The 27,975-nt window shown below is 56.5% G+C and overlaps 4 protein-coding genes across 6 annotated transcripts in view; 2 read left to right on the forward strand and 2 right to left on the reverse strand.

Annotated features, from left to right (window-relative positions):
* Nucleotides 1-3,343, forward strand: part of FHOD1 (formin homology 2 domain containing 1) — a 17,539-nt gene extending 14,196 nt beyond the window's left edge. The window contains 11 exon segments of the mRNA XM_024732872.1: nucleotides 1-3; nucleotides 5-233; nucleotides 568-723; nucleotides 930-1,112; nucleotides 1,198-1,317; nucleotides 1,395-1,556; nucleotides 1,945-2,135; nucleotides 2,230-2,422; nucleotides 2,504-2,669; nucleotides 2,744-2,944; nucleotides 3,018-3,343. The exon segment at nucleotides 1-3 is cut by the window's left edge and continues 334 nt beyond it. Of these exon segments, the coding sequence (XP_024588640.1) occupies nucleotides 1-3; nucleotides 5-233; nucleotides 568-723; nucleotides 930-1,112; nucleotides 1,198-1,317; nucleotides 1,395-1,556; nucleotides 1,945-2,135; nucleotides 2,230-2,422; nucleotides 2,504-2,669; nucleotides 2,744-2,944; nucleotides 3,018-3,100 (1,687 nt within the window). The 3' untranslated portion in view covers nucleotides 3,101-3,343.
* A 119-nt stretch (nucleotides 3,344-3,462) lies between these two features.
* TMEM208 (transmembrane protein 208) lies at nucleotides 3,463-6,501 on the reverse strand. Its single transcript, XM_024732893.1, has 6 exons — nucleotides 6,350-6,501; nucleotides 5,634-5,729; nucleotides 4,678-4,737; nucleotides 4,460-4,596; nucleotides 3,854-3,938; nucleotides 3,463-3,754 (listed from the first exon to the last, which is right to left on the reverse strand). Exons 1-6 carry the CDS (start codon nucleotides 6,353-6,355, stop codon nucleotides 3,617-3,619), a joined length of 522 nt encoding a protein of 173 aa, XP_024588661.1. The 5' UTR covers nucleotides 6,356-6,501; the 3' UTR covers nucleotides 3,463-3,616.
* Nucleotides 6,502-8,675: 2,174 nt separating this feature from the next.
* On the forward strand, nucleotides 8,676-21,516 carry LOC112391514 (Leucine-rich repeat-containing protein 29). Its single transcript, XM_024732884.1, is given in 8 exon segments — nucleotides 8,676-9,836; nucleotides 18,245-18,535; nucleotides 19,687-19,761; nucleotides 19,763-19,903; nucleotides 20,042-20,185; nucleotides 20,377-20,426; nucleotides 20,428-20,578; nucleotides 20,660-21,516. Coding segments are annotated over 8 exon segments (1,272 nt in total). The 5' UTR covers nucleotides 8,676-9,599; the 3' UTR covers nucleotides 20,843-21,516.
* A 1,807-nt stretch (nucleotides 21,517-23,323) lies between these two features.
* Nucleotides 23,324-27,969, reverse strand: ELMO3 (engulfment and cell motility 3). 3 transcript variants are annotated; one of them, XM_024733201.1, is made up of 20 exons: nucleotides 27,658-27,969; nucleotides 27,476-27,516; nucleotides 27,293-27,365; nucleotides 27,038-27,088; nucleotides 26,669-26,838; nucleotides 26,485-26,584; nucleotides 26,231-26,382; nucleotides 26,071-26,149; nucleotides 25,891-25,941; nucleotides 25,684-25,806; nucleotides 25,463-25,594; nucleotides 25,259-25,360; nucleotides 25,044-25,152; nucleotides 24,799-24,935; nucleotides 24,535-24,698; nucleotides 24,309-24,421; nucleotides 24,109-24,213; nucleotides 23,922-24,004; nucleotides 23,749-23,835; nucleotides 23,324-23,645 (listed from the first exon to the last, which is right to left on the reverse strand). In XM_024733201.1, exons 1-20 carry the CDS (start codon nucleotides 27,733-27,735, stop codon nucleotides 23,637-23,639), a joined length of 1,959 nt encoding a protein of 652 aa, XP_024588969.1. In that variant the 5' UTR covers nucleotides 27,736-27,969; the 3' UTR covers nucleotides 23,324-23,636. The 3 variants fall into 3 exon arrangements, with proteins under 3 accessions (XP_024588969.1, XP_024588964.1, XP_024588955.1); XM_024733196.1 differs by having other exon boundaries at nucleotides 23,325-23,661; XM_024733187.1 differs by having other exon boundaries at nucleotides 23,338-23,661; nucleotides 25,259-25,594; nucleotides 25,684-25,941.
* Nucleotides 27,970-27,975: the final 6 nt, after the last annotated feature.

Genomic DNA, 27,975 nt, shown 5'->3' on the forward strand with positions numbered 1-27,975 from the left:
CCCCAGCTGCCGCTCTTCCCCCCTCAGCACCTGATGGCCTAGCCCTTCCCACCAAGAGGAAGACAGTAAAACTCTTCTGGCGGGAGCTAAAGCTGGCTGGGGTCCATGGAGGCTCTGGCAGCCGCTTTGGGCCCTGCCCCACCCTGTGGGCCTCACTAGAGCCTGTCTCGGTGGATACAGCCCAGCTAGAACACCTGTTCGAGTCCCGTGCCAAGGACGTGCTGCCTTCCAAGGTAAACGTGCCCTCGTCTGCAAGGTAACCCTAGGGGAGAGGGGAGGCAATCAGAGCTCAAGCGCCTGAACTGCTGGGGCTGCCACTCATTTCCCACCTGGGGAAACCGAGGCAAAGAAAGGAGTAGCGACTTGTCTGAGGTCCTTCAATAAGGATTCAACCCAACCCTAACTAGCGTCTAAGCCCATCCCAAGGCCTTACACATCCCAGATCCCTGGTTGTGGGGTAATCCCACCATTTAGCCATTCAGAGTGGGGCCTTAGCGTGCCCTCTTAGATTGTTGCCCCAGTTAGACCCTTTCCCAATCTTACACTGCCCTTCCCCCAATTTCAAAGAAAGCTGGTGAGGGCCGCCGTACAGTGACCACCGTGCTGGACCCCAAGCGCAGCAACGCCATCAACATCGGCCTAACCACGCTGCCACCTGTGCACGTCATTAAGGCTGCCCTGCTCAACTTTGATGAGTTTGCTGTCAGCAAGGATGGCATTGAGGTAGGGATACCCAGCTAAGGGTGCAGCAAGTCCGGCCCTCTCCTTTGGTCAGTGGGCATTTCCTGTCCCTCCAGTGGTGGGCATGGGCTTGGCATTTCCCCAGATTCTGGGGCTGCCCCAGATGACCTAGGGAGGAGTCAAGACCAATACCTGAGGCCTCAGGCCAGCGCTGAGTGGCCTATGTGGGCCGGTGGGTGCATTCTCAGAAGCTACTGACCATGATGCCCACAGAGGAGGAGCGGCAGAAGATCGAGGAGGCCCAGCTGGCCAATCCTGACATACCCCTGGGCCCAGCCGAGAACTTCCTGATGACTCTCGCTTCCATCAGGGGCCTGGCTGCCCGCCTACAACTCTGGGCCTTCAAGCTGGATTATGACAGCATGGAGCGGGTACCTGGGTCATGGGATGGGACAGGCACTGGGGACAGGTGAGCATGATGACCACGTAGTCTGAGTCCCTGGTCTCCCACACCAGGAAATTGCAGAGCCACTGTTTGACCTGAAAGTGGGCATGCAACAGCTGGTGCAAAATGCTACCTTCCACTGCATCCTGGCCACCCTGCTGGCTGTGGGCAACTTCCTCAACGGCTCCCAGGTGAGCTGAGAGCACATGAGGTCGGGGCCCGGGGCTCTGGAGCCAGCCAGCCTCAGGCTCAGACGGGGTCCTTTCAGAGCAGCGGCTTTGAGCTGAGCTACCTGGAGAAGGTGTCAGAGGTGAAAGACACGGTGCACCGACAGTCACTGCTGCATCATCTCTGCTCCCTGGTGCTCCAGACCCGGCCTGATTCCTCTGACCTCTACTCAGAAATTCCTGCCCTGATCCGCTGTGCCAAGGTCAGCACCTGCCATGAGGCTTGACTAAGACTGGCCGTGGCATGAGGGAGCACTGCTTCTCTCCCTAAGTGGGCTGCTGGGCCAGGGCTTGCTTAGGCTACAGGCATGCACGTGGGCTGTGTCCTCTAGCAGAAACTCTTTCTTCTATTGGTATGGCTACACCTACTCTGTCTTTAGGTCTGTTTAGCTGCCACTTATCCCAAGAAACCTTCTCCGTTCTCCACTGCATCAAATGGACTTGTCTCTTGCATCAGACTGTGAGCTTTTGGAGGGCAGGGGCCGGATCTTGGCTGTGTCCTCAGGGCCCAGGCTAGTCAGCCCAGCACAGAGGCAGCTCAGGTGGTGTCTTTCTGTGGGGGGACAGCTTGTGTACTCCCTGCTTTTCCAGGTGGACTTTGAGCAGCTGACTGAGAACCTGGGGCAGCTGGAGCGCCGGAGCCGGGCAGCCGAAGAGAGCCTGCGGAGCTTGTCCAAGCACGAGCTGGCTCCAGCCCTGCGTGCCCGCCTCACCCACTTCCTGGCCCACTGTACCCGCCGTGTTGCCATGCTGGGGGTCGTGCACCGCCGTGTCTGCAACAGGTGGGGGCGTGGGCCAGAGAGAGGTAGGACTGCCACCACTATCCCTCAAACCCCAAGCAGGACTCACCACTCCTCCCCACCCCAACCTGGCTAGGTTCCACGCCTTCCTGCTGTACCTGGGATACACAGCGGAGGCAGCCCGTGAGGCGCGCATCATGCAGTTCTGCCACACGCTGCGGGAGTTCGCACTGGAGTATCGGACTTGCCGGGACCGGGTGCTGCAGCGGCAGCAGAAGCGGGCCACGTACCGTGAGCGCAACAAGACCCGGGGACGCATGATCACCGAGGTGGGTGTCCCTTCCAGGTCTTGACTGCCACCCCCATGGTTTTCTTCCTCTACTCCCAACCCACCCCTTTCCTCTCTCCAGACAGAGAAGTTCTCAGGTGTGGCAGCTGGGGAAACCCCCAGCAACCCATCTATCCCAGTGGCTGTGAGCAGTGGGCCAGGAGAGGGTGATGCCGACAGTCATGCCAGCATGAAGAGTCTGCTGGCCAGCAAGCCTGAGGACACCACACATGGCCGCCGCAGCAGAGGTGGGACCTACGGCCGCTGGGGGCAGTGGGCTCTGGGGCCGCTTTAGCCTCACCTCCCTATCTGGCTCCCTCAGGCATGGTCCAGAGCAGCTCCCCAGTCATGCCCACAACAGTGGGGCCCTGCACTGTACCCCCAGAAGAACCTCCAGGCTCCGGTTTACCCAGTGACACTTCAGATGAGATCATGGACCTGCTGGTGCAGTCAGTGACCAAGAGCAGTCCTCGTGCCTCAGCTACTCGGGAACGCAAGCGTTCCCGTGGCAACCGCAAATCTTGTGAGTATTCCCCACACACCCACTGCCCACCTTAACTCCATCAACCCCCTCCAACCCTGCTCTGTCCTTGCAGTGAGACGGACATTGAAGAGCGGGCTCGGAGAGGACCTGGTACAGGCGCTAGGACTGAGTAAGGGTCCTGGCCTGGAAGTGTGAAGGTGCTGCCTCCACAATACCTATCTATCTGGGCCCCAGCCTGCAGTGCAGGAGACTATGGTGAGGAGGGACCACAGCACAATTCTGGGCCTCTTCTCAACTCGAGGGCCAGTGGCTGCATTCTCAGAAGGGAGAATGGCCCGTGGCCAGCGCCGTGAGCAGTATTAGCTGTGCATGCCTGTGTGCGTGTACGTGTGCATGTAGGAGCTCCCTGGACACGTGGAGCATAATAAAGTTTTCCTAGCCAATCCAAGAGCCTTTTTCTTCTTTCAAAGCACCCACCACACTGTGCCTGTAGCAGAAGGAAAATACCAAAGGACTGGCTGTTCCTGCCTTATCTCTATCACCCACACAGCCATTATCCACATTGTAAGCCATTTATTCACCAATCCTATACCTTAGACTACCTTTGGCCCTTGGGCTAGGCCCTCATTGCTCCTGGCATGGAGGCCATGTAGCCTGACTGATTGATAGAGCCACCCGGGGCCCAGAAACCTGTAGCCACAACGTCAGTGGCTATAACCGCTTCATCTGCCGCCGCTCCTGTCGGCGCTGCCGTTTTTCGTTGTGCTCTGGTGCTGGGGCGCCACTGTCTGCTGTAAACCAAGGGCCCAGTACATTGACCCACAGGAGGTAAAGGGCTCTCCCCGGCGCCTAGGAGAGAAAAGGGAGCTTGAAGCCAGGTGCAGGAAATGAAAGAAGAGAAGGGGTAGACGCCCCAGCTCCTCGTTGGGAGCCCCACGACCCACGTACCAGAAGCCAGAAGGACCAGATGTAGAGGGAGAAGCAGCTGAGCACCTGCACAATAGCTGTCAGTAGGATCACATCTTTAAGGTGCCTGTGGATAGAAGGGAGGCTGCAACGGCCAAAAGCAGTGGACGGAGAATTCCCTGGCGGTCCAGTGGTTAGGCCTCCGTGCTTTCACTGCTGAGGGCCCAGGTTCGATCCCTGGTCGGGGAACTAAGATCCCACAAGACGCACAGAACAGCCAAAAAAAAAATTTTTTTTTTAATTAAAAAAACAGGGGCTTCCCTGGTGGCGCAGTGGTTGAGAGTCCGCCTGACGATGCAGGGGACACGGGTTCGTGCCCCGGTCCGGGAAGATCCCACATGCCACGGAGCGGCTGGGCCCGTGAGCCGTGGCCGCTAAGCCTGCGCATCCGGAGCCTGTGCTCCACAACGGGAGAGGCCACAACAGTGAGAGGCCCGCGTACCGCAAAAAAAATAAAATAAAAAATAATAGATGGGCCCTAGTTCAACTCCCTTCCACCCTCTTCAAGTCACAGGTAGCTGTGGGTCTTGGGCCCCAGCACCCCAGCCCTGGCGCCGCTCACCTGGGCTGACAGCGGGGGACACTCACTCTGCCATGCCCTGCTCCATGTTGAGATCCATTCCACCATCCATCAGGGCCCCATCCTCAGAGAAGGCTGCCCTTGCCATCGAGCTCATAGAGTGGTAGCTGGCTCCGTATACTGCCAGACTAAAGCCCAGGGCCATCTGCCGAACGAGAATGGGGGTATCAAAGGCCAGCCACTGACCCTATGTGCTTACCCACTTCCCAGGATGCAGGACACTTACCCAGGCCCAAAATGAAGCAGATGAGTAGAAGAAGACCAGGGTGACAAGACAGTAAATGGCCTGTAAGCAGACACAGAATCAGGCTGTGATCGAAAGCTTACTAGGGACTTCCCTGGTGGCACAGTGGTTAGGAATCCGCCTGCCAATGCAGGGGACACTGGTTCGATCCCTGGTCTGGGAGGATCCCACATGCTGCGGAACAACTAGGCCCATACACCACAACTACTGAAGCCCACGTGCCTAGAGCCCGTGCTCCACAAGAGGAGCCACCGCAATGAGAAGCCCACGCACTGCAACGAAGAGTAGCCCCCACTTGCCGCAACTAGAGAAAGCCCATGCACAGCAACAAGGACCCAATGCAGCCATAAATAAATAATAAAATTTTTAATGAAAAAGAAATCTAAAAAGCTTACTAAACCATGGACCTCCCTCGACTCTGACCAAGATATTAGGCCAGGTGATGAAAGAAGACAAGTCGCTTCTTATACGGGTGGGGGAAGAGGCCTGCTTCCTGAATACCCAGACTCCCCTCTGACATTTCAGCCCAGGAAAGAAGCCCCTCTGTATTTAGGATGGGAAGGGCTCTCCAGTCAATCTGAGACTCACACCCTCATTTTGTTTTTGGTTTTTTGTTTTGACTATTCAGCACTTTCTCTGTGCCAGGGTCCTTTCTCATCTACTTTTTTTTTTTTTTTTTTTTTTTTTTTTTTTTCGGGTTAGACCCAGCCGCTCCGCGGCACATGGGATCTCCCCGGACGGGGGCACGAACCCGCATCCCCTGCAACGGCAGGCGGACTCTCAACCACTGCGCCACCAGGGAAGCCCTCATCTACTTTTAGTTGGAGGTTTCTTCTGGAGCTTTAGCTGTCATACACTGCCACCACTCCACCCCACCAAACAGAGCTGAGGGCTATGGAACATTGGGTGGGCACAGAAGCAAGGAGGGAGGCACTTACATTGGCCCCCAGTATGATTCGCAGGTAGAACTTCAAGGTCTCTTTGTTCTCCTCAAATATCTGCTTCTTCCCTCTCGTGCCCACTTTGCCCTTGGGCTGAAGAGAGATGACGAGATGCTGTCAGAACCCTCATCAGCCAGGGTCTTCCTTATCCTCCCCACCATTCCGGTTAGCTACAGAGTTTCATCTGCACCTCAGCCGAGTCTCCGTGGTGCTCAAAGCTAGCACAATTCTTGGGATGTCCACCCCTCCTCCAAACCATCCTGCTTAGGGCTGACAGCATCTTTCCAGCACACCCAGCAATGACCGCCTCCTGCTCGGGCTGGGAACAATCCAACACTAGGCTGGTATCTCCTGAATCCTCTGATAAGGCTCAGTTTTGGGCTGACAAACCCTTCAGAGGGGATCCCTGAGGGGGCTTGAATGGCGACCCTCTCCGGCCTCCACTAGAGTAAACCAGATCTGGGCTAACGCCTACCCCGCCTCAAGCCCCTCAGATCTCCAGCTAGTCCTGACACTGTCTGGTACTGACGCCCACCCCTCTCCGGCACCAGCTCTGGTACCTCTCCACTCCCCCCCTTAATCTAGTACGGTCCAGCCACCGGATGGCACCTCCCCCTGGCCGACCCACTGCCCTTGATGTCCTTCCTCTGTTTTCAGTCTCCCGCCCCGAGAATGCTTTGCCTTGCGGACCCCGCCCTACTCGCCCTCCTTACCGCCATGGTGCGACGCAAACACCCAGCCGGGGAAAGATGGGAGAGCGACCGAAACAGCGCTCAGTAGGGACCACATCTGCTGCACAGGCACTTCCGGTGCAGACCCAAATCGTAAGCAACTGGGACGGAAGTGGGAAATCCACTTCCTTCCCAAGCTCCGCCCGCCAGAGTCGGCGGGACTTCACTTCCCAGAAAGCCTTGCGCGGGGGCGGAGGCGGCAGGGATGCGATGGCTGAATCTCTGCCCTGGAGGTGAGAGGAGGCCGCCCTCAGGCCTAGCTCGGGACAGGCCCCGCCCTCGGGGTCCCAGGCTGTGGGGAGCGGCTGTCAGACAGCTCGCCTTGGCCCCGCCCGTCTGGCGGAAACAACCAGCCCGGGAGATCCAAGGACCTGCTGGCTATGGGTAACGGCCCCGCCTTTGGGCCACCCCATCCCCTTACCTTGGGCGACCATCCTCTCCTTCCCCATCGGCCCCAAGAGATGGCCGCTCTGTCACCTCAGCGAGGACAGGGCCTTTGCCTACCCTGCATCTCTTGAGATGGCCGCCCCTCCCCCTCAGCTCTGGAAGATGTCCGCTCCATCCCATCATCCCCGAAGGTTAAACCGATCTTATCCCCATTGGCCCCTTGGAATGGTCGCTTTATTCCCTCCTCCCCGAGAGACGGCTGCCCCTTCCCCTGGCGGTGGAAAACAGAATGCCCCCTCCCATCAACTTCGGGCATGGTCTCTGAGTTCCCTCACCGGGGACAGGCCTGCTCCCCGCTCCCTCGGCCCCTAGTGATGGCCATCCCTGCTTCCTTCACCCCATGGGATGTTTGCTCCCTCTTCTTAGCCTGGAGCAAGACCACTCTGCCGCTGTTACCCAGAGAGAGATGATAAGTTTTGTCCCCAGTGGCCTCTTGGGATGGTCTCTTCATCCCTTTTCCCCTGAGAGCTGGCAACCCCCTCCCTCAGCCAAGGGAGACAGGCCACCCTTTCCCCATCAGCCCTTGGAATGGTGCTCCTTTCCCTTAGCAAATACAGGACTGCTCCAACCCCAGTGAGCCCCCTGCGATGGCATCCTTTCCCGCTTTGGCCCCGGAGGATATCTGTTCCATCCCCATAGATCTCAGAGATGACCAGTCTTATCTCTAGTAGCTCCTTGGGATGGGGTTCGTTGGGTGGCCACTCCACCCTTATCACTGCTTCTTCTGGTCCCTCTAGAAAGGCCTCCCCACTTCTCAGCTCAAAGAATCATGCTTCCTCCCCTCAGGGAGGACAGGTTTGTTGCCCTCCCTTTGCTCCTTGGATTGACTGCTGAGCCCCAGAAGACAGGATGGCCACTATCTTACCTCGGCTCAGTCAGATTTTCCTGCCTCCCCTTGGGGATAGGAGCGTGATCAGTCCCAGTCCCCATCGGTGTTCTCTTGCCCATGCCTAGCCTCCCTGGTCCAGAGGCTGTTCTCCCCAGTCATTCTCCTCTCAGTAATGATCTGCTTTATCTTCCCACCCCTTCCTTGAGCAAACCTTTGGTGAAAATAGAGGTAAAAGACTGTCCATCCTTACTTAATGCAATCCAGTAAGTATTGACTGAGTACCTTCTGTGTACTAGGGATCAGAGAAGGAAAGGAGATCAGAGTGGACTGGGGAAAAGGTCCACATAGGCAAAAGGAAATAAGGAAATAGACATGCTGTGTTTGTAGGACAGTGAGGAGACTGGATTGTGGAAGCTCTGGAATCAGGGGTCCAGTCAGGCATGGAGGCCTGGCAATGCTGACCCAGGAGAAGAGATTTTGTCTTGAGGGGACTGGGAAACCCTGAAGGTTTTCATCAGGAGTGCACTGAGACTGAAAGCTGTGTTTTAGGAAAATTAACCTTGTTGCATTGTGAGGAATGATTAGCAAGGATGAGCCTGGATGCAGGGAGATCAGGTAGGAAATTGTGGAAGGAATGAAGGCAGGGGTGATGAAGATCTGGGCTACTAAGGTGGTAAGTTTTCAAAGGCAGAAATGTTAGTAACAGCAATCCAGGAACCATTTATGGACAACCTACTAGATGTGAAGCATATTATATCTATTAAATATATATATATATATAAATTATATTATGTATATATAATTTAATCCCCATCATAAGACTATGATCTAGATTTTTAATATCCCCATTTTACAGGTGTGGAAACTGAGGCTCAGAGAGTTCAAGTACCTTGCCTGAGGTCACACAGCTAGGAATCTGTGGAGCTGGGATTTGAATGAGTCTAAGTTAGCCTGGCCTAAAGCCTGTGCTTTACACCTATATCTGAGAGCAAGGGACAGAAGAGCATGAAGAGTACACAGTATTATCAGGATCATCAGGTGAGATGCACTGTTGGCATTGAAGCTCAGGGGCTGGAAAGTTGGGAGGAGGGGCTGCTTTGGACTGAGGTTGAGATGAAGGTGATGGTAAAACATTTGGATGAAGAATCCTGTGGAGAGTTGGCAATACTAAACTAGCACATGAATGATAAAACAATATGTCCATATTGAATTGCTGGGTATTCCTATAGAGGTAACTGTTAAAGCCATGCAAATGAATTTATTATCCTAGAAAGTAACAGACTGAAAGGCCCAGGTCTGAACCCTGGGAGCCACAGAAGAATCCAGAAACAGGGCAGTTGGAGTGGTGAGTGGAGCCCTAGAAAACACAGCGTCACAGAAGTCAAGGAGGGAAGATTCCAGAAGAAAAGAGTTAATATCAGATAATTCCTGGCCTCACAGGCAACTCCCTTCCCCAGTCCCTAATAGGGCCTCCACTCCCACGCACCCCCAGCCTCACAGAGCGTAGGTGGAGTGAGAGTCTAAGCCTACCAGGCTGTTAAGATTTTCTTGCTGAGAATCTTAACAGTCAGCTGAGTAGCCTAGTTGGCAGTGGAGAAGATGGGAAAAGAGTGCGGTCCCAGTGTAACTTCCTGAAGATCAGAGAAGGAACACCTGACTTGCTGTGTTCTAGATCCTATGCAAGACACTTTACCATGTTATTTGTCACAACAACCCATTTAAATCTCACTACAATTGTCTTTTTATAGATAAGGAAAATAAGGCTCAGAGAGGTCACTTGAGAGAATAAGGATCTAAACTAGGTTTATCTGGTCCCAATGCCCAGGTTCTTTTTACCAACTTGAGCAGGAAGTTTGATTTTTATCAGTCAGAGCAAACCTGCATCCAGGTGGTGCTCAGGAGAGGTTTATTCCCAGTAAAGATACCTGGCGGCTGGAGAGGGGAAGTGAAGACTCCATGAAGCTTAGGATCCAAGATGAACTAGAAGCCAGTGCTCTAGTCCCCTCTGACTTACTGTGCTATCAGCTGGAGAAGGTTCCAAAGGCCCCCACCAGCACTAACAGCCCCCAATGCCCATTCTTTTTCTCTCAGATGCTCACATATATTCTGAGCTTCCTGCCTCTGTCAGATCAGAAAGAGGCCTCCCTCGTGAGTTGGGCTTGGTGCTGTGCAGCCCAGAATGCCCTTCGGGAGGTAAGGTACCTGCCCTCACCTGGCCCATTCTCACTTCAGCTTGCTCCTGGCCCTGCTCATGCATCATTCATCCACTCATTCCTGCATACTTATTCATACATGCTTGGCTCTGGGTACAGTGCTGGGGCTCTACAGATGAATAAAACTCCCCTGAGAAGCTCCTAGTCCAGTGAAGGAGAAACACAAATATGTGAGTGATCATGATGTCATGTGCTCGGTGCTGTGACACTGGAATGAAGGGTGCCATGGGGACATGAAGAAGGACATCGAAGGAGACTGGCAGCATCAGGGAAGGCTTCCTGAAGGAATAGGATGAGGATGAAGGTTGGTCTTCCAGAACTCATATCAGCACAGGTGAAGGCACCAAAATGTGAAATAGGTCTGGAAACGACCTCACAGGTTCCCTATGACTGGAACTTAGGTGTGTGTGTGAGAAGTGGTGGGAGATGAGGCTAGAGAGGGGTCAGACAGCGAGAGGTGCCAGGTGGCATTGCTGGGACTTTCTCCTGGTTATCATCGTGGGGCCTTTAAAGAAATATGAGGCAGGGGAGTGACATGTGGTGATTTGTGTCTTAGACATCTGCAGTGCAGAGTGGACTGAGAGGGCGAGTCGGAGTGCAGGGAGACAGCCCACTAGGAGGTGAATGCAGGCATCTGTGCTCGTTTGAAGGGCAGCAATGATAGCTCTTTGTTTCAATTTTGACTTCTTTGATTATCACTGAGGTTGAACAGTATTCTCATGAGCTGACCATTTACATTTCCCTCTTTTGTGTATTTGTGTTCCTTGTCCATTTAACTATTGGGGTCTTAGTATTTTTCTTATCCATTTGTATGAACTTTTTATAATTAAAGAGATTAACCTTTTACATATTTATTGAAATACATTCCTAATATATTTGCCTTTTAATTTTATTTGTAGATACGTGTCTGTTATGAGGTTAAATATCTAGGTTGTTGATTCTGAACTTCTTTTCTTTCTTATTTCTTCCATTGCTTTAGAGATCCTTTGCCTCTCTTCAGAGATCTGATAAATATATACTTATATTTTGTGTCTTTCTTTTTAATTAGAATTTACTTTTTAGATCAGTTTTAGGCTCACAGCAAAATTGTTTCTTGTGTTTTATGGTTTGAATTTTTATATTAATTATATTTTTTATTGGTGTAATTTATTATGATTTCTGCTCTAAGGTAAGGAGCTAAACTGATTAGTTTTCAAATAGCCCAAATACCATTTATGTATAATGAGTTGGAAGCCTCCTCTGTCATATATTAAATGTGTGTGTTTAAGTAGGGTCTGTTGTTGAGTTCTCTCTCCAGTGTCATTGAGCTTAGTGTCTAAAGGAATCTGATTTGAACTTGTTGAAAATTTGAAGTATAAGACATCTAAATGGTGAGATCCAGTTGGCAGTTGGGTTTCTGAGAGAGGAATTCAAGAGAAGGGTCTAGGTAATAAATATATATGTGGGTGTCATTAAAGAACAGGTGGGCGTTTAAGCCATGGATCTGAGTCCCTTCCCCTAGGGAGAGCCCGAGGAGCCCTGAAGAGCAGGCCACAGAGAATGCCCCCGAGCGGACACCAGTCCAAAGGCACGGAGAGGAGGAGGGGCCTACAGAGGGGGCTGAGGAGATCCCAGCGAGAGGAGGACACACAAGTCAAAGGTGAAGAGCGTTTCAAGTGTTGAGTGGATGAGTAACAGTGTCAAATCCCACAAAGAGTCCAGAAAATAAAGAACAGATAGTGTCCGTGATGTTTGACATACAGGGTGGTCACCAATGGCTTCAGTAACATTTGGCATCTGGGGAAAAAGGCCGGGTAGGTTGAAGAGTGAATGAGAGAAGAAAGGATATGTAGAGGATGACCTCACTTGCAAGAAATTTCCCCATGAAAAGAAGAAAATAAATAGAATTGTAAAGAGAAGTTGAGGTGGGCTAAACAAAGGATTTTAACTGGGAGAAATCTCTAATGTGTTTATGTGCTGAAGGAGTCACTAGTGAGTGTAGGGAGGAGAGAGGTCAGGAATGGCAGCCACCACCTGAGGTGGCAGCCAGACAGGCTTCAGTAAACAAGGCTTGGTCTTGGGTAGGATGGAGAGGATGTCACCTCTCCTGAGGAAGTGAAGGAGTGGGGGTGGCAATGTGAAGCTGTTTGCTGAGGCAGTTCCTTAAAGCCTGGTGGGTTCTTTGTGTGGTGACCGTGGAGGCCAGGTTGTCTTAGGGGAGTAAGTAGGAGGCAGAGGCCAGGGCCTCAGCAGAGGTTTGGAATATTCACACAGCAGGAGGAAGATGGGAAGTTACCAGAGACACAGGGAGGGGCCTCCCTCACTCAGGTGGTGCTACTGCCTCTCTGTGCCCAGCACTCTGCTGAGCCCTAGGAGTGCAGGGTTGGGGCTGACACAGCACCCAGAGTTGATAGTGAGAGGGAGACAGCACAAGCCAAAAGGAGGGGGTAGGGTGCTGCACTCAAAATCGTATGAGGCTCACCAAGGATGCAGAGAGAAGATTCACAGAAGACTTCGTGGAGAAGGGGATGCTTGGGCTAAATCTCCAGAGAGCAATAAATGCTTGCTAAATAGACAAGTAGGAGTAGGTGAGGGGTCAGACCCACCCACCCCACCCACCCCTGCCAAAAATAAACAGAAAACAGCTGAACCCAGCCAGGGGAGCATGAGACAATAGAAGGGCTTGAGTGCCAGTCAGGAAGCTCAGTCTCCATGCTGTGCAGTGGTGAACCATCAAAGGGCCTGAAGAGTGTCGTCAATTGCCTTTTGTAAGGATCACCCTGGTGACAATACCAAGGATAGACTGGAGCCAGGGAGACTGGAGGCCCGGACCCTGATCAGGAGGAAACTGCTTAATATATTTCTGACAGACAATAAGGACACCTGAACTAAGGCAGAGCAATGAGGGGGGAGCAGAGGGACATATTACAATGTATCAAAGAGATGGAATGGAAAGGACTTCCATCATTGTGGATGTGAGGGAGTGGTCTAGGATGACTCCCAAATTTCTGACTTAGGTGATGTGGTAGAGGGCACTGAGAGTTTAGGAGAAGGGCCAGAGACCAGCAATAAGACAGTAAACTCAGATTTGGGCATATTGCATCCTTGAATCCGGAGAGAGGTCCATCAGATCATGGCTCCCAGTATCTGGTGCTCAGGAAGAAGGTGTGGAAAACAAAGTAGTTGGAATGGGATGAAGTCTGCTGGGTGCACGTGGAGGGAAACTGTGTGTGTGTGTGTGTGTGTGTGTGTGTGTGTGTGTGTGCGCGTTAGAATGGAACAACCCATGGATAACCCACTGGTCTATGGACTGGGTCCTTCTCTTCTTTGGTGACCCTGAATGGAAAGCAGGCTAGAAGGTAGGAGAGCCAAGAGGGCAGAGTCTCGGAACCCCCAGTGGGAGAGAGCATCAGGGGAGACTGGCCATCCATAGCAGGCAGCATGGCATGGCAGAGAGGACACTTGTGGGAAGTCTTCAGGGGAGCCCCCAGATGCTGGTGACCTTGCCAGAGAGGAGCTGTTGCTGGGAATGAGTGATTCTGTGGGGACAGTGGTGGAGGGGTAAGTGGGCAAAGCCATGGTAAAGAGGTGGCCACAGTGGGTGTGGGCGCCCATGTGCTTCCAAGCAGCTTGACAGTGGAGGGGAGGGGGTGAAAGGTGAGAAGAGGGGATGCAGGATCAAGGGAGGCCTTTGCTAAGACTCCGGGGTGTTTGTGGACTCTGGGGAACGAGCAGTGGAAAGGCAGGGTTCTCAGAGGAGAGGGTGGGGGACAGGCTCAGTAGGCCGGGAGAAGGGGGTCACCCTGAACCAAAGAGCAGGAGAGGGAAGGAGGTTAGGATGGGTCCTGCCAGGGGTGGGCTGGTGGATGTGAACAGGGAAAAGGGAGGGCCTTCCCACCTGAGGGGCTTTGGTTTCTTTTTGAAATGGTCAGATCATCTGTAAGAAGGCTGGAGTGAGGGGAGGGAGCTACAGTAGCGTCAGGGGCTGGAGAAGATAGTGGGCTTGGAGAGAAGTCTGAGAGGAGTGAGAAGAGAGGGGGAGGCAGTGAGGAGGTGGGAGTGGGCAGGCCAGTGCTGACAGTGCAGGCACGAGGGGAGGCCACAGCTTCCTCGGGCACAATTCTGTATCCCCAGCACACACCCAGAGGAGGCAGCAGTCTCATCATCCCTGGCCAGGCAGGGGGCAAGGAGAATGGGCACAGACAGCAGCATGACGGGCAGGGCCACAAGGACCCAGAGGAGAGGTAATCCGGGGGAGGCCTCTTGGAGTCCAGCAAAGAAGGAGAGCATAGAAGAAGCCAAGTGGGCAGTCAGGCCCCGGGGATAAAGGTGAGATTGGTATGGGAGTAAGGGAGGGAAGAAAAGGAGGAGACCAGGGTCAGAGTTTGGGATCGTAGAGTCTACCATTTTAGCACTGGGGCTTCTCCAGCTAACTCTTGAACTCCAGATAGAACATTGGCAAAGACCCGTTTGGTGCCTCTGCAAAACTCAGTCCCCCACTCCACCCCCAGGGCTGGGAGTGCTGGGAAGCCAGGCCACAGATACCTGAGCATCTAGGGCCCTGCCGGCACCATGTCCCAGAGACCAATCTGCAGAACCCTGTTGGCAGGAACCATCTCCCAGGGCTCAGCAGCTTGATAAGGAGGTGGAGCCCCAGCTAGTAGGTGCTACAGAAGATTCTGGCTGACCAAGGCCAAGCTGGGGCCTATATGGCTCCAGGCCAGGCTAGGATACTAGACTTCGTGACTTCTTATTCTCCCTGACCTGCCCCCACTTAATTCCATTTTTTCTCAAATAAGAAGGTAGACAAAGGCAGCACCCCAACAATACACCCAGGCTCTGTCCGTACCAGGGCGGGGGTGCTATTTGCCTGCCACTGGGCTGGTCACTGAAGAACTCAGGACGGCTCCCACCCCCTGCGGCCTTCTCCTGCCCAAGGCGTCTATAACGCCTCTGGAAATGACCCCCAAGGTCTGACTCCTCTCTGGAGACCAAAGCCTCTGGGCGCCAGGGCATATATTTTCTCAAAGGGCTTCTGGAAAACAGGCGTGTTAACTTTGGATTCCTGTGCCAGCAGACAGGAGGGCCACGTCTCTGTCAGATGGCTTTTCAAGTCTGCACACAGTCCTGCCGTCTCAGCTCAGGACTTCAGTAGTTATGACAGAGTCCTGGCCTCTCACAGTCAAGGGACATGTATTGCTTTTAGCAAGTTTAGGGCATTTTCCAAATGATTTCGCATTTACTCTTAAGATGCTGGCATTGGGAAGGGAGGAGCCCAGGGGGCTAGTCAGCCCCTCTGTGATGGGGCGCCTGAAGCTGGAGCAGGTACCTGTGTAGTCCTCCCTTAGGCCTTTAGAAGCATCTTCCTAGGGCCTGGGAAGGGGGACTTTCCTACACTGGGGCCAAGGACCAGAACCCAGAAGCCTGCTGCTCTGCCCCCGCAGATGATAAATATCCCTAACAGGCTGCTCCTGGGCTCCTGTATTTGAGTCCCAGGTAGACCACCTCGGTGATGGCTTACAGGCTTCCTCCTCCCCACCAAGAAAAACAGTGGGGAGCAAGGAGGCAGTCTAAAATCTCACCCTGGCCCCATAGCTGGAAGTCCTTTAAGCCAGGCCCTGCCCCATTATTGGGTAGCTTTTGCTGCCACCTGCCAGCCCTGTACTTGGACGCTGGGCTGTTCATCTACCTTGTTCACAGGAAGGCAGTTGGGAGAGGGAAGAACTTTCCTGGCAGCCAGGACTCAGGAAGACAGGGAAAGAAGGAAGACTGGAGGCTGCTGGAGCTGGGGCCTGCGGGGGTGGCATGTGACTATTGGGGGCAGGTGCTGCCTGGCAACCAGCACCGCTCTGCACTCCCCCAGCCAGAGTTCATTCTACTCATCATCAGATTGGCTCATCTGTCGTCACTGCAGGGCTTTGAAAGGGCTGGAGGCACGCTTTACCTTTCCTTTCTAGAACCTTTTCTCCCTGATCTTTTCGGTACCCTCCCGAACCTCACAAACTGAGATCTTCCCCAGCTCTCCTTAAATCTGAGAGAGGGACCCAGGTCCTCGGGAGTCCCCACTACCCCACTGTCTCCCAGTGTCCACGCGGGGAATCTGTGGGGAGAGCTCATCTCATCCATACTGACCACAGGGTCTGAAATGGGAACCTGGTTTGACACCCTGATTCCCGTGAAATTCGCCCGGCGCTGGTCTCCCTCTTACCGTACGCTCCTCCTTCCCGTGAGGACAGCCATAGTCAGCTGCTTCTCTCTGGGGCAGAAGCCAGGCTGATTCTCCACACCTGGGAATGAGTTCCACGCGTCTTCCTGGGAGAATCCTGTTGATAAGTATCTTGCGGGGAGTGCGTATTAGGCGTCATTTCTACCTTTCTGGTTCCCTTTTGATGATGTTCTGTGGAGAACAAGCAGGGAATGTCAGCTTGTTCTTGCCGTTACTCACAGGACAGGTTCTTGGGGGAGCTTGCTTGTGAAAACAAGAGCCTTTGAGTACCACTTGCCTGCAACCTGGGCATTGGTCAGGGGTAGAGAAATGGGGCTAGGATTTTAGAAGCCAAGTCCTCTTCTCCCTCCCCCCACAGACCAGTTCCACACATTCCTGTAGCTACTGTCCTTTGGCTCCTTCTGGCACAAGATCAGGGAAGGTTCCACAAAAACATCTCCCTCACTGGGGGCTCCCCATACTGGTAAACAAGCCAGCTTTTTCCCACAACAACTTAGCCCTGAGCTTGCCTCCCGGCCCCACCCAACTCCGACTGTGTGCTCCCCACGCTCGCTCCCGTTCCTCTACAGCAGGGCCAACTCAGCTTCCTCCCTGCCTCTGAAATTCATCCTATGAACTCCTGCCCACAGAAATGGGACGCTTCTCCCTCCTTACCTGGACAGATAAGACAGACCCTCTAAAGATGAGCCCCAGGGCTCACAAGCACGTCTTGAACTCTCGAGCCTGAAGGGCCTACACTTGTGAGCACGCCCACGCCCCCACGCATGCGCACACCACACTCAGTGCGTGAGCACGTTTTCACTCACACACAAAACCCATTTTTGCAAACATTCATGTGGCTGAGACACTGAATGTGTGTGGCCACCAGGGGACCTCGGCCTCACTGCCTGTCCCAGATCTCTGGCATCTGGGCCACGGGGGATTGTGCTGAGCAACACCTGCGTACCTTCTTCCCGCCCTCAGCTGTTCCGAGGGCTATTTATATGCTCTCACGAAAGTGGGGGAAGCTGACTGCTTAGCTAAGGCCAAGCTGAGGCCCTGGATTTGGAGCCGAGTCCATGGGTCTCAGGGCCACCTTCTGAAAGTCCCAAAAGTTGGGGTCCAGCATACTTTGTCCTCCTGCTGCTGAGGGGCTTCTCTGGCTCTCCTCCAGTTCCCCCCCAGCCCTCCTGTACTCAGCACGCTAAGTCCCCACTCTGGCCCAGGCCCTCCATAGGCATTCAGTACTGTCCGTCACTAACCTTCCTGTCCTCCCCTCGTAGTCATCCCCTTGGACCCCCAGTGGGACCCATCCTCCCAGCTTCCACTTCCCAACAGCACCCCCTCAAGCACACATGACACCACACACGACAGTGGGTCCCCATTGTAGAAAACCCCTTCCCTGACCTGCCCTAATTCTGGCCAGCGAATTGCCCCCAGACCCGATGGCCAGCACACTCTTGAGACCAGAGGGTTAACCCCGGGCCCGCTGCTGTCCCATAGGCCAACGTAAGGTACAACATCCCCGTGTCCTCTGCCTCCCTTCCGACCGTCAAGAGCCTGGGTCTCAGGGGCATCTGCTGCCATCAGCCTGACCAACCTGGATGGCTCGCCGGCTTCACACCAGGTGCTGCAGTCTGTTGCCTACCACCTGGGCCTGCACTTGCAGAGCTTGTGCCTTGGTGGGGGCAGCCCCACAGAGGCCTCCTTTGTGGCCCTGATCCTGGGCTGCCCGGCCCTGCGTTTCCTTGACCTCAGTGGCTGCAACAGCCTTTTCACGTCAGGCATGCTGCTAGCTCAGCCCAAGACAGCACAGCGGGTCCAGCAGGCACTGAGCGGCCTCCGTGAGCTCAGTCTGGCTAGCCTGCGGGGACCTGACTGATCTCAGCTTCAACCAGCTCAGCAGTTGTGTCCTCAGGCTGGAGCGCCTCTCCTTGGCCTGCTGCCACCTCACCTTCGAGCCAGGCCCAGCCCAGGGCTCCATCGGCCCCCAGGATTCCTCCCCTTCCCAACTCTCCTTCCACAACCTGCTGCAATTCGTGGAGCAGGCTGGTAGGCTGCACGCCCTGGGCCTGAGTGGCACTGGCTTGCCACCCGAGGCCCTGCAGGCCCTGGGCCAGGTGGCCGGGCTGCAACTGCAGGAGCTGAGCCTGCACAGCTGCCGGGACCTCTCCACAGAGGCTGTGGACACCCTTTGCCACCAGCAACCAGGCCTTACCTTCCTGGACCTCAGCGGCTGCTCAGAACTGGCTGACGGGGCACTCTTGGCTGTGAGCCGGGGCCTGCGGCGCCTGTGGCACCTGAGCCTGAGGAAGCTGCAGCGGCTGACGGATGCGAGGTGCTCAGCCCTAGGGGGCCTGCGGGAGCTGCAGAGCCTCGACATGGCCGAGTGCTGCCTGGTGAGAGGGCGGGAATCGGCCCAGGCCCTGGGCTTGGTGTGCGGAGCTCCACACCCACTGGCCTCCCTCAGCCTGGCCTACTGCTCCTCACTCAAGGTGAGCGTCCCATCCCCTTCCTTCCTTCCTTCCTCACCAGGACCAGGGATTGGGGGAACTGGGAGCGTGGCGCCAGGGAGGCGCCCAGTGTTTGTGTCCAAGGAGTAGTTAGAGCTGAACTGGGGACACAGTCGGGAAAAGGAAAGGAGCCTAGACAGACAGGTCTGCTGCCAGCACTCCTCCCCGCAGCCCCACAGTGGGTCCAGGTAGAGGGAGGTCCAGGAGACCAGGGGGCCCAGCCCACAAGGTGGCACATACCTCACGAGCCAAGTGATTGGTGACCACTGCAGTCTGGGGAGGGGAGTGAGGGTGGGTGTTCTGGGGGCCAGGAAGGCTGATGAAAGGGGTGACAGAACCGAGCCCTGCGGGGAAGGGGTACCGAGGTTACACAGCAGTCATGGTTCAGGCAGGGTCCAAGGGAGGTAACGTGACGTGGGAGCAGAAGGGTCATTTCTTGACTGAAGCCAGTTCCTTCAATAGGGCTCAGCCCTGTCCCTCTGGGTGGCGTCCCTGTCTTCCTGCAGTGTCAGTCTCTTCCTCTTTAGCAAATTATTACTTCAGTCTAGCACTGTGCCCAGAGCATTGCCCGCCTGAAAAGCATCTCAGCCTTTTCCTCCAAGTGCCCCTCTTCCCCTGCCCTACTCCATCCTCACGGCTTCACCACTGTGCGTCTCTCAGCTGCTCTCTCTGGGGCCCCGCCTTCCCGTGTCTCTGCATCCCTCTACAAAGCAGCTTCCTCTGTTCTGCCCTTAGTCCTGCTCCTGGTGGTGGCAGCCCTACCCGCTCTATGACCTCACAGTCCTAGAGGGAGCATATTTGACTGGCTCAGCGAGAATCAGATGTCCACCACTGGTTCTGGGAGCACAGGCAGGGTGAACACCTTAGAAACTTTCACCTGCATCCTTCCTGCCCCAGCCAACCTAGGCATTTGCTTTTCTCCTGGTGTCCCACCACTGCAGCCCACCAGGTCCACTCTGACACTCACCAGCACAGGAATATTGTTGCTTCCTTCCGTGGACCCTGTGGCAGCTTCCTGTTGCCTGTGGGGCTGGAACCTTGGGCAGAACCTTCCTAGTGACCCCCGCCAAGCCCGGTGACACAGGCACAAGCCACCACTCCATTGCCCTCTCCCTCTTCCACTTCCCTCCTAGGACGCCTTAGTGCTCTCCCTGATGCCGGCGCTGGGCCCAAGCCTCAGGGTGCTAGACTTATCCTCCTGCGTGGCCCCTCACCAACCGGACCGCGCAGGCCATCTGCACCTACCTCACCCACCTGTCAGTCCCGCGCCTGGCCTGGTGCAAGGAGCTCTGTGACCGGGGGCTTCTGGGCTTGGGGCAACCAAGTGAGGAGACTCTGCAGGGGCCGCAGGTGTGGGACCCTCGAGGTCATGGCGGGTGGGGCGGTCCCTGGGCTCAGCTGCCCTCCTGCCCCTCCTGCGCCTGTCTCTGGGAACAGCTGAAGGCCAAACTCAGGAGGAATCTGGGAAGCAGGGGTTTCCTCTCACAGCCACCCCGAGAGCTGGGCATCGGGCCTCCAGCTGCAAAAGGACCCTTCTCCCTGGCCACAGGGCCCGCCCTACTCACGCTGCAGGCCCTACGGGACTTGGACCTCACAGCCTGCAGCAAGCTGACTGATGCCAGTTTGACCAAGGTGTGGGGCTGGGGATGTGGATAGGCTGAGGGCCCTGTGGCTGAAGCCAGCGGTCGGGGCCAACCCACTTTTTGCCTGGAAAAAGTCATTTCTCATTGGCTTCTGCTGCCCGTAGCCATTCCTCTGGCTGGGGGTAGGGGAAGCTGGAAGGGCTCCAGCGCCACACCACCCGCCCCCCGCCATCCTCACAGGTGCTCCAGGTCCCCCAGCTGAGGCGGCTGTCACTGAGCCTGTTGCCAGCACTCAGACAAGGGCTTGCTGGCTGTGGCCAGAGGCTGCCCCAGCGTGGAGTGCTTGGTGCTGAGTCACTGCAGCCGCCTCAGCGACAAGGGCTGGGTCCAGGCAGCCGGCTCCCGGCCAAGGCTGCAGCACCTCAACCTGTCCAGGTGCAGCGCTCGGAGCAGTGAGTGTGTCCGGTGCTGCACAGTGTAGGGGCTGGGCTGGGGCCCCGTGCCGGGTCAAGCGCTCGCCCAGTGGCCTCCCTGCGGAACGCTGGGTTCCACTGGGCAGGCGTGCAAGCAGCTCCGGGTGGCAGATGTGGCCATGTGTCCTGGCATCAGCATGGCTTCCGTCAGGCGCTTCCAAGCCCAACTGCCTGAGGTAACCTGCGTCCAGTCCCGCTTCGTGGGAGGGGCTGACCTGACCCTAACACTCTGAGGCCAGGTCAGTAACCAGCCCTGTGGCTCAGCCTCTGTCACCTCCAGAGGCTCCAGGCCTGGCCTCTTGACCAGGAGTTTGACTCAGTGCCTCCCACCTCCCTCTGCTACATGCCCCAGAGCCCCTTCCCCAAGCTAAAAACCCCTTTTCTAGGACTAAGGGTGGGACTATATCAGGGCAGCCCAAGGGGCTTCCTGCCCCAGTCTGCCCCACAGCCCAGCAGGAACCTTTTCCAGCTACATGTCGCTGCCACAGGCCCCTGGAAATGCCAGCTCCTGCTCTCCTGTCCAGGCCTGGGTCCAGAGGCCAGGCCCACAGGTGGGCTGGGTCTGGTGCTGGGAGGAACAGACCCTGTGCCTCTGGCCCTGCCCCTTCTCATACTAAGGTCTGTACTGTTCCCCACAGCTCTCCCAGCCCCCTACCAGCACTGAGCTTTAGCAGCCAAGCCACAGTCTTTGTTGTATACACAAGATTAAAAATTCCAGATCTCACCTCCTTGTCCGAAGTTCTCAGACCAAAGGGCCCCTTCCCTCCCCACCTCAGATGAAGCAGCCCAGCCCAGGGACAATGTGTAGGAAACACCAGAGGGACAGTTTCTTCCTCACACCTGGCCCAAAGCCCTACAGGTGCCCCCAGCAGGTCCTAGCTTCTTCCCCACATGGTAGGAGACTCCAGAGGCCTCTCCCCAGCACAAGCCCCAGGACATGTCCTGCAGCAAAGGCATGTCTGTATACCCTCATCCCAGCCAGATCCCAGGAGCAGTGATTAAGGCTGCCTGAGTCAGTGAGGCTGTTTTCAGCGCGCACACACACACACACACACACACACAAAAGACACTGAAGAGGATAGCACCTCTGGGTAGGAAGGGTCATTAGAGGTCTAGTCCAACCTCCTAAACAGAGACAGAAGCTATAAGCTTAGCTTGGGAGGTCAAGGAAAGACTCAAGTCAGTGAAAAAAGAGGAGGGAGGGAAGGAGACAGTTAGGCAGAAGGGACCAGGGAGGTGCACATGGGCAGGCCAGAGCTGGTGCTGGGTGTAGGGGTAGTCCCAGTCCCATGGCAGGCAGGGAGGATGCCAGCTTGGACGGAGCATCCTTGGTCCACATGCTTGTGACTCTGTAAGCCACAAGCACTCTGTTGAAAGGGCTAAACCACAACACGTCTGCAACCCATCTCAATTCTGTTCAATCATGGTACCGTGACCATTATCCACGGTCAATAGGGAGACACCGAAGAATACAGGGGAGACAGTGTGTGTGTGAGTGTGTAATCAGATCGGCTTCCTGTTTGAGAAAGCAGTGTGGTAGTTGGTATTGAGAAGATTGGAAGGGCGAGACAGGAGGCAGGAAGTCAGGAGGTTCCTGCCAAGATGATGGTGGCCTGTAACAAGGGACTGGAGACACTGAGAAGGAAGAATTGATGGTATTAGGAGACTTAACTGCACTTGGGCTCCCCATTTGCACCTTGAACTCAACAGGGACTATTCTAAGTGCAGTGGGAAGTCTGAATGCAGGAGTGGGCATGTGGGGCCCTGAATGCCCAAGTCAGAAGCATAGCTAGAGAGGGGGAACAAGTACTCCCCCAGAACATTCTTCAAAGGAGGTGTCGTATCATCAGTTTTTAGGTAACATGATGATGGTTAACACTTAAAAAAGATATTTTGAGGAGGCACTGGGAAAGAGAGGTAGTGAGAGGCATGGAGGAGGTCAGAGGGTGATGGCTGGCAGCTTCCAGCCTGCCCGTGGGTCCTGTGGGTGGGTGTGCTCCTCTTTGCCTCAGAGGCTTGGCGTCTATGACCATAGCCTCCGAGCTTCACCTCCAGCTGGCCTGTCTGTGGCCCCCACCCCACCCATGCTGCTGCAGTTGGGTTTTAATCAGAATGCAGGCTTGCTGCACTAAATTCCCTCTTGTCAGAATCAGCCTACATCCTCCCACTGGCCTGGGGAACATCTTTTGGAACCTTGAGTTTGCCCTTCAGCACAAAGCATACCCAACTTCACATCTCTCCCTTCATGCCTCTCAACAGGAGGCCGTCACGACCCACAAATGACGCAGGGGAAGGGCCAAGCAGGGTTGAGGACTGAGCTCAGACTGTCAGGAGTCTTCTTCTGGAAACATGGCTCCCAGACTAGGCCCCTGTTAATGGCGCCCAGAAAGGCATCCACTTGGGGAAATGCCTCCTGCCCTACCACCTCACCCTCAGCTGGCTGGCAGCCCCAGACCTCTCTCAGCTGGTGCCCCCAGACTACAGGCCAACCTTCTTTGCAGGCCTAGCACTGAGGGAGGCTGAGGACTCACATTGGAGAAGGGTAACAGGGCCAGCCGGTCCCCACCGTCCTTCAGAACACCAGCCCCTCAACTGTAGCTGCCCAGGTTTGTGGCCCCAAGCTGTGGCCCTGGCCTGACGCCCTCATCTTATCTGCCAGCTAAGCTTGAAGGCAGGCTTAGCCTGCAGGGTTCAGAGCTCGCTCAACACATGTCTAAGAGCCAAGCAGACTTTATTTCTGCTGCAGCCTCTGCTGGTCAGGGTGCCTGTGCTTCTCCCCCCCTCCACCCTTTGTGGCCACCACAGTGGCAGCAGCTGTGGCCCTTGGCCAACCTCACTGTCAAGGTTCAGTGATGCTGCAGTCGTAGCAGAAGTTGAAGTTGGTGGGGGGCGGGGGAACGGGGGGTGGCTGCTCAGGGATGGGCACATTTTCCAGCTCCAGCAACCGCAGCTTGGTTTCCATGGTCAGCAGCTGCTCCAGGTCCAGCCGTGTCTGCTCACTGCCCATGGGACTGCCCAGCAGGGCGCTCAGCCCATCTGTCCACAGGTGGAACTGGGGATGGGGCCATCTCCATGAGGGCCTTCCCGTCTCCTCCCCTGCCCGTCTGCCCGACTCTGCTCAGCCTGCCCGGACACTCACCTCCCGTTTGGATGGGGCAACGAAGTTGAGGTATGCCTCCTCCTCCCCGTGGTCATAGCTGACTGAGAAAGCTAACTCACAGACGTCCTGGGGAAGCAAGGGAGCCAGGAGCACTAAGCAGGGGGCACGGCAGGAGCGGGCGGGAAGGAGCCCCTGGTCCCCACTGCACTCACCTTGTTCTGCTTTCCCGAGCCCTTCTCCCGGACGTGGGGGCAGTCCTTGCCTGTCAGCAGTGCCCTGATGTCGGCCACAGGGACTGCAGGAAGAAGGTAGGGCTGACCACTGGGACCCCAGGCGGTCCCGGGGTGGGGCGGCGGTCTGGGAAGAGCAGGTGTCTGACCCCCACCCTGCCCTCCTTACGCTGCTCAGGCAGGCTCTCGGGGGCGGGCGGGCCGACGCCCTCCTCCACATCCCCATACTGCAGCACCTTGTGGTTGGGGGACAGGCAGCAGAACCACAGCTTGTCTGTGGGCAGAAAGGGTAAGAGGGAAGGAGTGATGAGAGGGACACGCCCTGACCCCAGCCCAGCCGCTCTCCAGCCCCACTGCCCAAGCAACGACCCTGGCGCCGTCGGCTGCTGATCTTGCGGAAGAGTGTCCCCTCGCAGAGGCGGAGCAAACGCTGCTGGCGGATCAGGCCCATGAGCTCTGGCTTCAGCTTCTCCCGCAGCTCCCTGGGGAAGCGGGGGAGGGGGCTCGCTGAACAGGACGACCTGGGCCTGAGCGAGGCCCAGGGGGCAGCAGGGAAGGTGGGGGCTAGGACTGGGACCCATCCCCACCAACTCACAGAATGGGAGGAGCCAGTGTGCCTTCCTGATGCAGCCGCTCTGTCTGCCGCAGGCGCAGGACCTCCCCGTAGGTGAGCGCGTTCACCTTGGTTCGGAAGAGCTCCAGGGAGCTGGGCTTCAGGGCCAGCGTGCGGGCCAGCTGCTCCCGCACCACTTGCGTGACCTGGGGCCACCCCAAGCTTAGCTCAGGGCCTGAGTTCTGGGCCCCGACCCACAACAATCCCCTGCCCTGGCCCAGGTTTCCCTGTTCCCGCCCTACGCACCTTGTCAAAGTCTTCCTGAGTGGCCCGCATCTCCTTCCAGGTCTTATTCAGCAGCTGGATGCTCACACAGAAGAGCTCATGGAAGCTCTGGTCTTGGCCAAAGAACATGGGCGAAAAGTCCTGGGCAGTTTCGGAGCCTGGAGCGGGGGGGCAGGAGGGGCTCAGGGAGAAAGTGTGTGCAGCCCCTGGCCCTCTCTGCCCTTCCGTCCCCCGTTCCTGGACACGCTGTGCCCAGTACCACTCACAGGGCTCCCCGACATGGAGCAGTTCACACAGCAGCACAGTCAGCTGGATGCTGCTCCGTGCAAAGGGACACTCATGCTTGTCCTCACGGCTGCTGTTCTCCAACACAAACTGGGGTGGTGGGAGCACAGGATGGGGTGGGGAGTCACGACTGAGGCTGTGGAGACCCCCCGCCTAGGAGGCAACCTGCCGTATCCCACCCCACCCTGTCACTGACCCGGCTGTAGGCGCTGGGCGCGTGTCTGGAGAAGTAGAGCATGTTGTCCAGGGCCAGCAGGCCAGGGGGCACGCGCTCCAGGTCCTGCGCAGGGTTGCTGTTCTGGGGGAAGGGGGAAAGGCAGCTGAGGAAGGGCCCAGCCCTCTGGAACAACAGCAGCCCTGGGTTGAGGCAAGGGCAGGGAGCTGGATAGGGGTCACTCACAGAGAAGCCCAGTTTGCGGAACTCGCGGGCACAGAGGGAACGGCGACGGTCAGCACTCAGCCCAGTGCCCAGGGACTCCCCCTCTGGTTCAAAGGCAGCCTGACGCAGGGCCTGCAGCTGCTCCCGCTGCTCCTGGGGTCATTGTTGGAGTGGTGTTAAGACTGAAGATTCAAGGCCAAGCTCCAGCCGTCCCCAGCCTCGTGTGCCCCAAAAGCACCTACCTGGCTGTAGGGGTCCAGTGGCGTCCGCATGCGTGGCTCCAGCAGCCCCAGCGTAAGGGCCTGCAGTACGTACAAGTGGTGAGCCATCTCGTCGCCCAGTGGCGCTGCACTATGGATGATGTTCTGGAGAACAGCCAGTTCACGGGTGTGAGTGTGGGCCGCGAGGAGAGGAGTGGGGAAGGGTCTGCCTGGCCTGGTCCTTCCTACCTTGTAGATGAACTGGCGAAGGTTTCTCTGCCACAGGTAGTCAAGCATGTGCTGAGGTGGGTGGGAAGGGGACTCAGGTGATTTAGCCCCACCATGAGCACCCATCCTGCAGGCCCACTGTGGAGCACACTGCCCACCAGCTCCTCCCCCAACCAACCCAACCACTGGTTTGACACCCACCTTACGTTCAGCAGCGCTGGCCCCCTGCAGCAAAGCTGTCAGCAGTGCCATGGCCTTGGTTTGCAGCTGCTGGTTCATCCTGAGACAGGAAGAGGGCTCAGCCGGCCATCCAGGGTCCAGCCCCGCTCCACTCATCTGTACCCCACCTCCAGACACTTACACCTGTAGGTGCACCAGCAGCCTATCCAGTGGCACCTCACTCTTGACCAGCTGGCCCAGGGCAGGGCTGCTCAAGGTCACACTCTCCAGCAACCCCAGGGCCAGGGGCTGCACAGATGCATCCATGAGGTTCATGTTCACATAGCACACCACCTTTAGAGGAGCAGGGGTTGTCACCACCTCAGCACCATGGAAGGCCAGACCCTGACACCACTCCACTGCCCCCACCTGTTACCTCTAGAAAAGCCCACCCACCTTCCTAACAAAGGGGATGCTGAGCGTCTCCCAGGACACCACGCCATGCTCCATGAGCTCCAAGAAGGCCCTCAGTGCGAGGGCCAGCACCTCTCCTAGGCTGGGGAGACATGTGGGGCTGAGAGGACCACACCAGGACGCCCAGCCCCACCACGTCCACCACCCACCACAGCCCTGTGCTCACTCGTCCCCATCCTCAATGATGGAGCCTAGTCTCTGAAGCACATCACGGCTGATGACTTCCCGGGTGAAGGTCATGTCTGGGGCCAGCAGAACGAGGTGCTGAAGGGCTTCCCGGCGCCCTTCACAACTCTCGCTCTGCAGCCCACGCAACAACCGCTCAGCCTCAAGGTCCTGCCAGGGGTGGGAGCAAGAACAGAGGTGAGGAGGTAAGGAGTGGGAACTGGGGATGTGGGGACTTGGGTGTCCACTAGGTGGGGCACTACTGGGCTGGAGCTGGGGCTAGGGCTGGGGCCTCCAGACCTAGGGCCCAGGTGCCAGTGGCGGGCAGAGGAGGGGCACAGAATGAGGGCATGGTCAGGAGGGACATTACTGGGGCAGTACTGAGGCACAGGATGCTGCCATTCTTGATCTCCGTGCGGTTCTGGAAAAGATGGCAGAAAATGAAGAGAAGTCAAGAAGGGCTCTGAGGATTCGTTAATTGGGGTTGTCAATAAGGGAGAATTTGGGAGTCAGTGAAAGAAAGATCAGGTTCCAGAGAGTGGGATGATGACTCTGAGTCAGAGCCAGGTGGGTTAAAGGGGTCAAGGGGTCATAGAGTGGAATGTGGGGCGGGGATGGGACTCACGTTCTCAGTGATGTATCTCCTGTGCCCATCAGCAAACTGTAGGGCATAGCGCTCAGAGTGAGGCAAGCTCCACCTGCGGGCAGCAGAGGCTCAGCGAGGCGGGTAGGGGGCGCCCTCTCCCTCCTGCCCTCCCACCTGCCCTCCCACCAGCCACCCGGCGTGCCCCGGCAGACCCGCACTCACGCGTCGCACACCTCCTTCAGCACAGCGGCCAGGGGTTTTGCCTACAAGTGGAACAGTCACTCACCGGATGGGATTGGGAGCTGGGGAGGAGCCTGGGGGAGGGGAGGCTGGGCTATTCGAGGGGAAAGGGGCGACCCGGAGGTAGGTGGTGGGGTGGACGGAGGCCAGACAGTCCGGGTGACCTGGTCCAGCTGGATGAGCTGCGGGATGGCGTCGCGCATCTGGACGGCGATCTTCACTACATTCCGCGGGGGCACCATAGTCTACCCGAGGTGGGGGCCTCTGTACTTTCCAGATGTGCAGCTTCCCGCCGAGGGCACACCTGGTCTGAGGCCCCTGAGGACGAAGGTGTTCCTCTGCCCGAGACTTGGTTCCTGTGGCCCGCACTCACAGCCCAGGCTCCCACTCCCAACAAGGCACCGCGGCCTTCCCAAGGGAGCCAGAGCGGAGGCTAGTTCCGGGTTGGAGTCCCCGGGGGGAGGGGGGTAGGAGGGTAGGAG

This window comes from Neophocaena asiaeorientalis, unplaced genomic scaffold (genome assembly GCF_003031525.2).
Source record: "Neophocaena asiaeorientalis asiaeorientalis breed wild unplaced genomic scaffold, Neophocaena_asiaeorientalis_V1.1 scaffold90, whole genome shotgun sequence".
Taxonomy (NCBI): domain Eukaryota; kingdom Metazoa; phylum Chordata; class Mammalia; order Artiodactyla; family Phocoenidae; genus Neophocaena; species Neophocaena asiaeorientalis.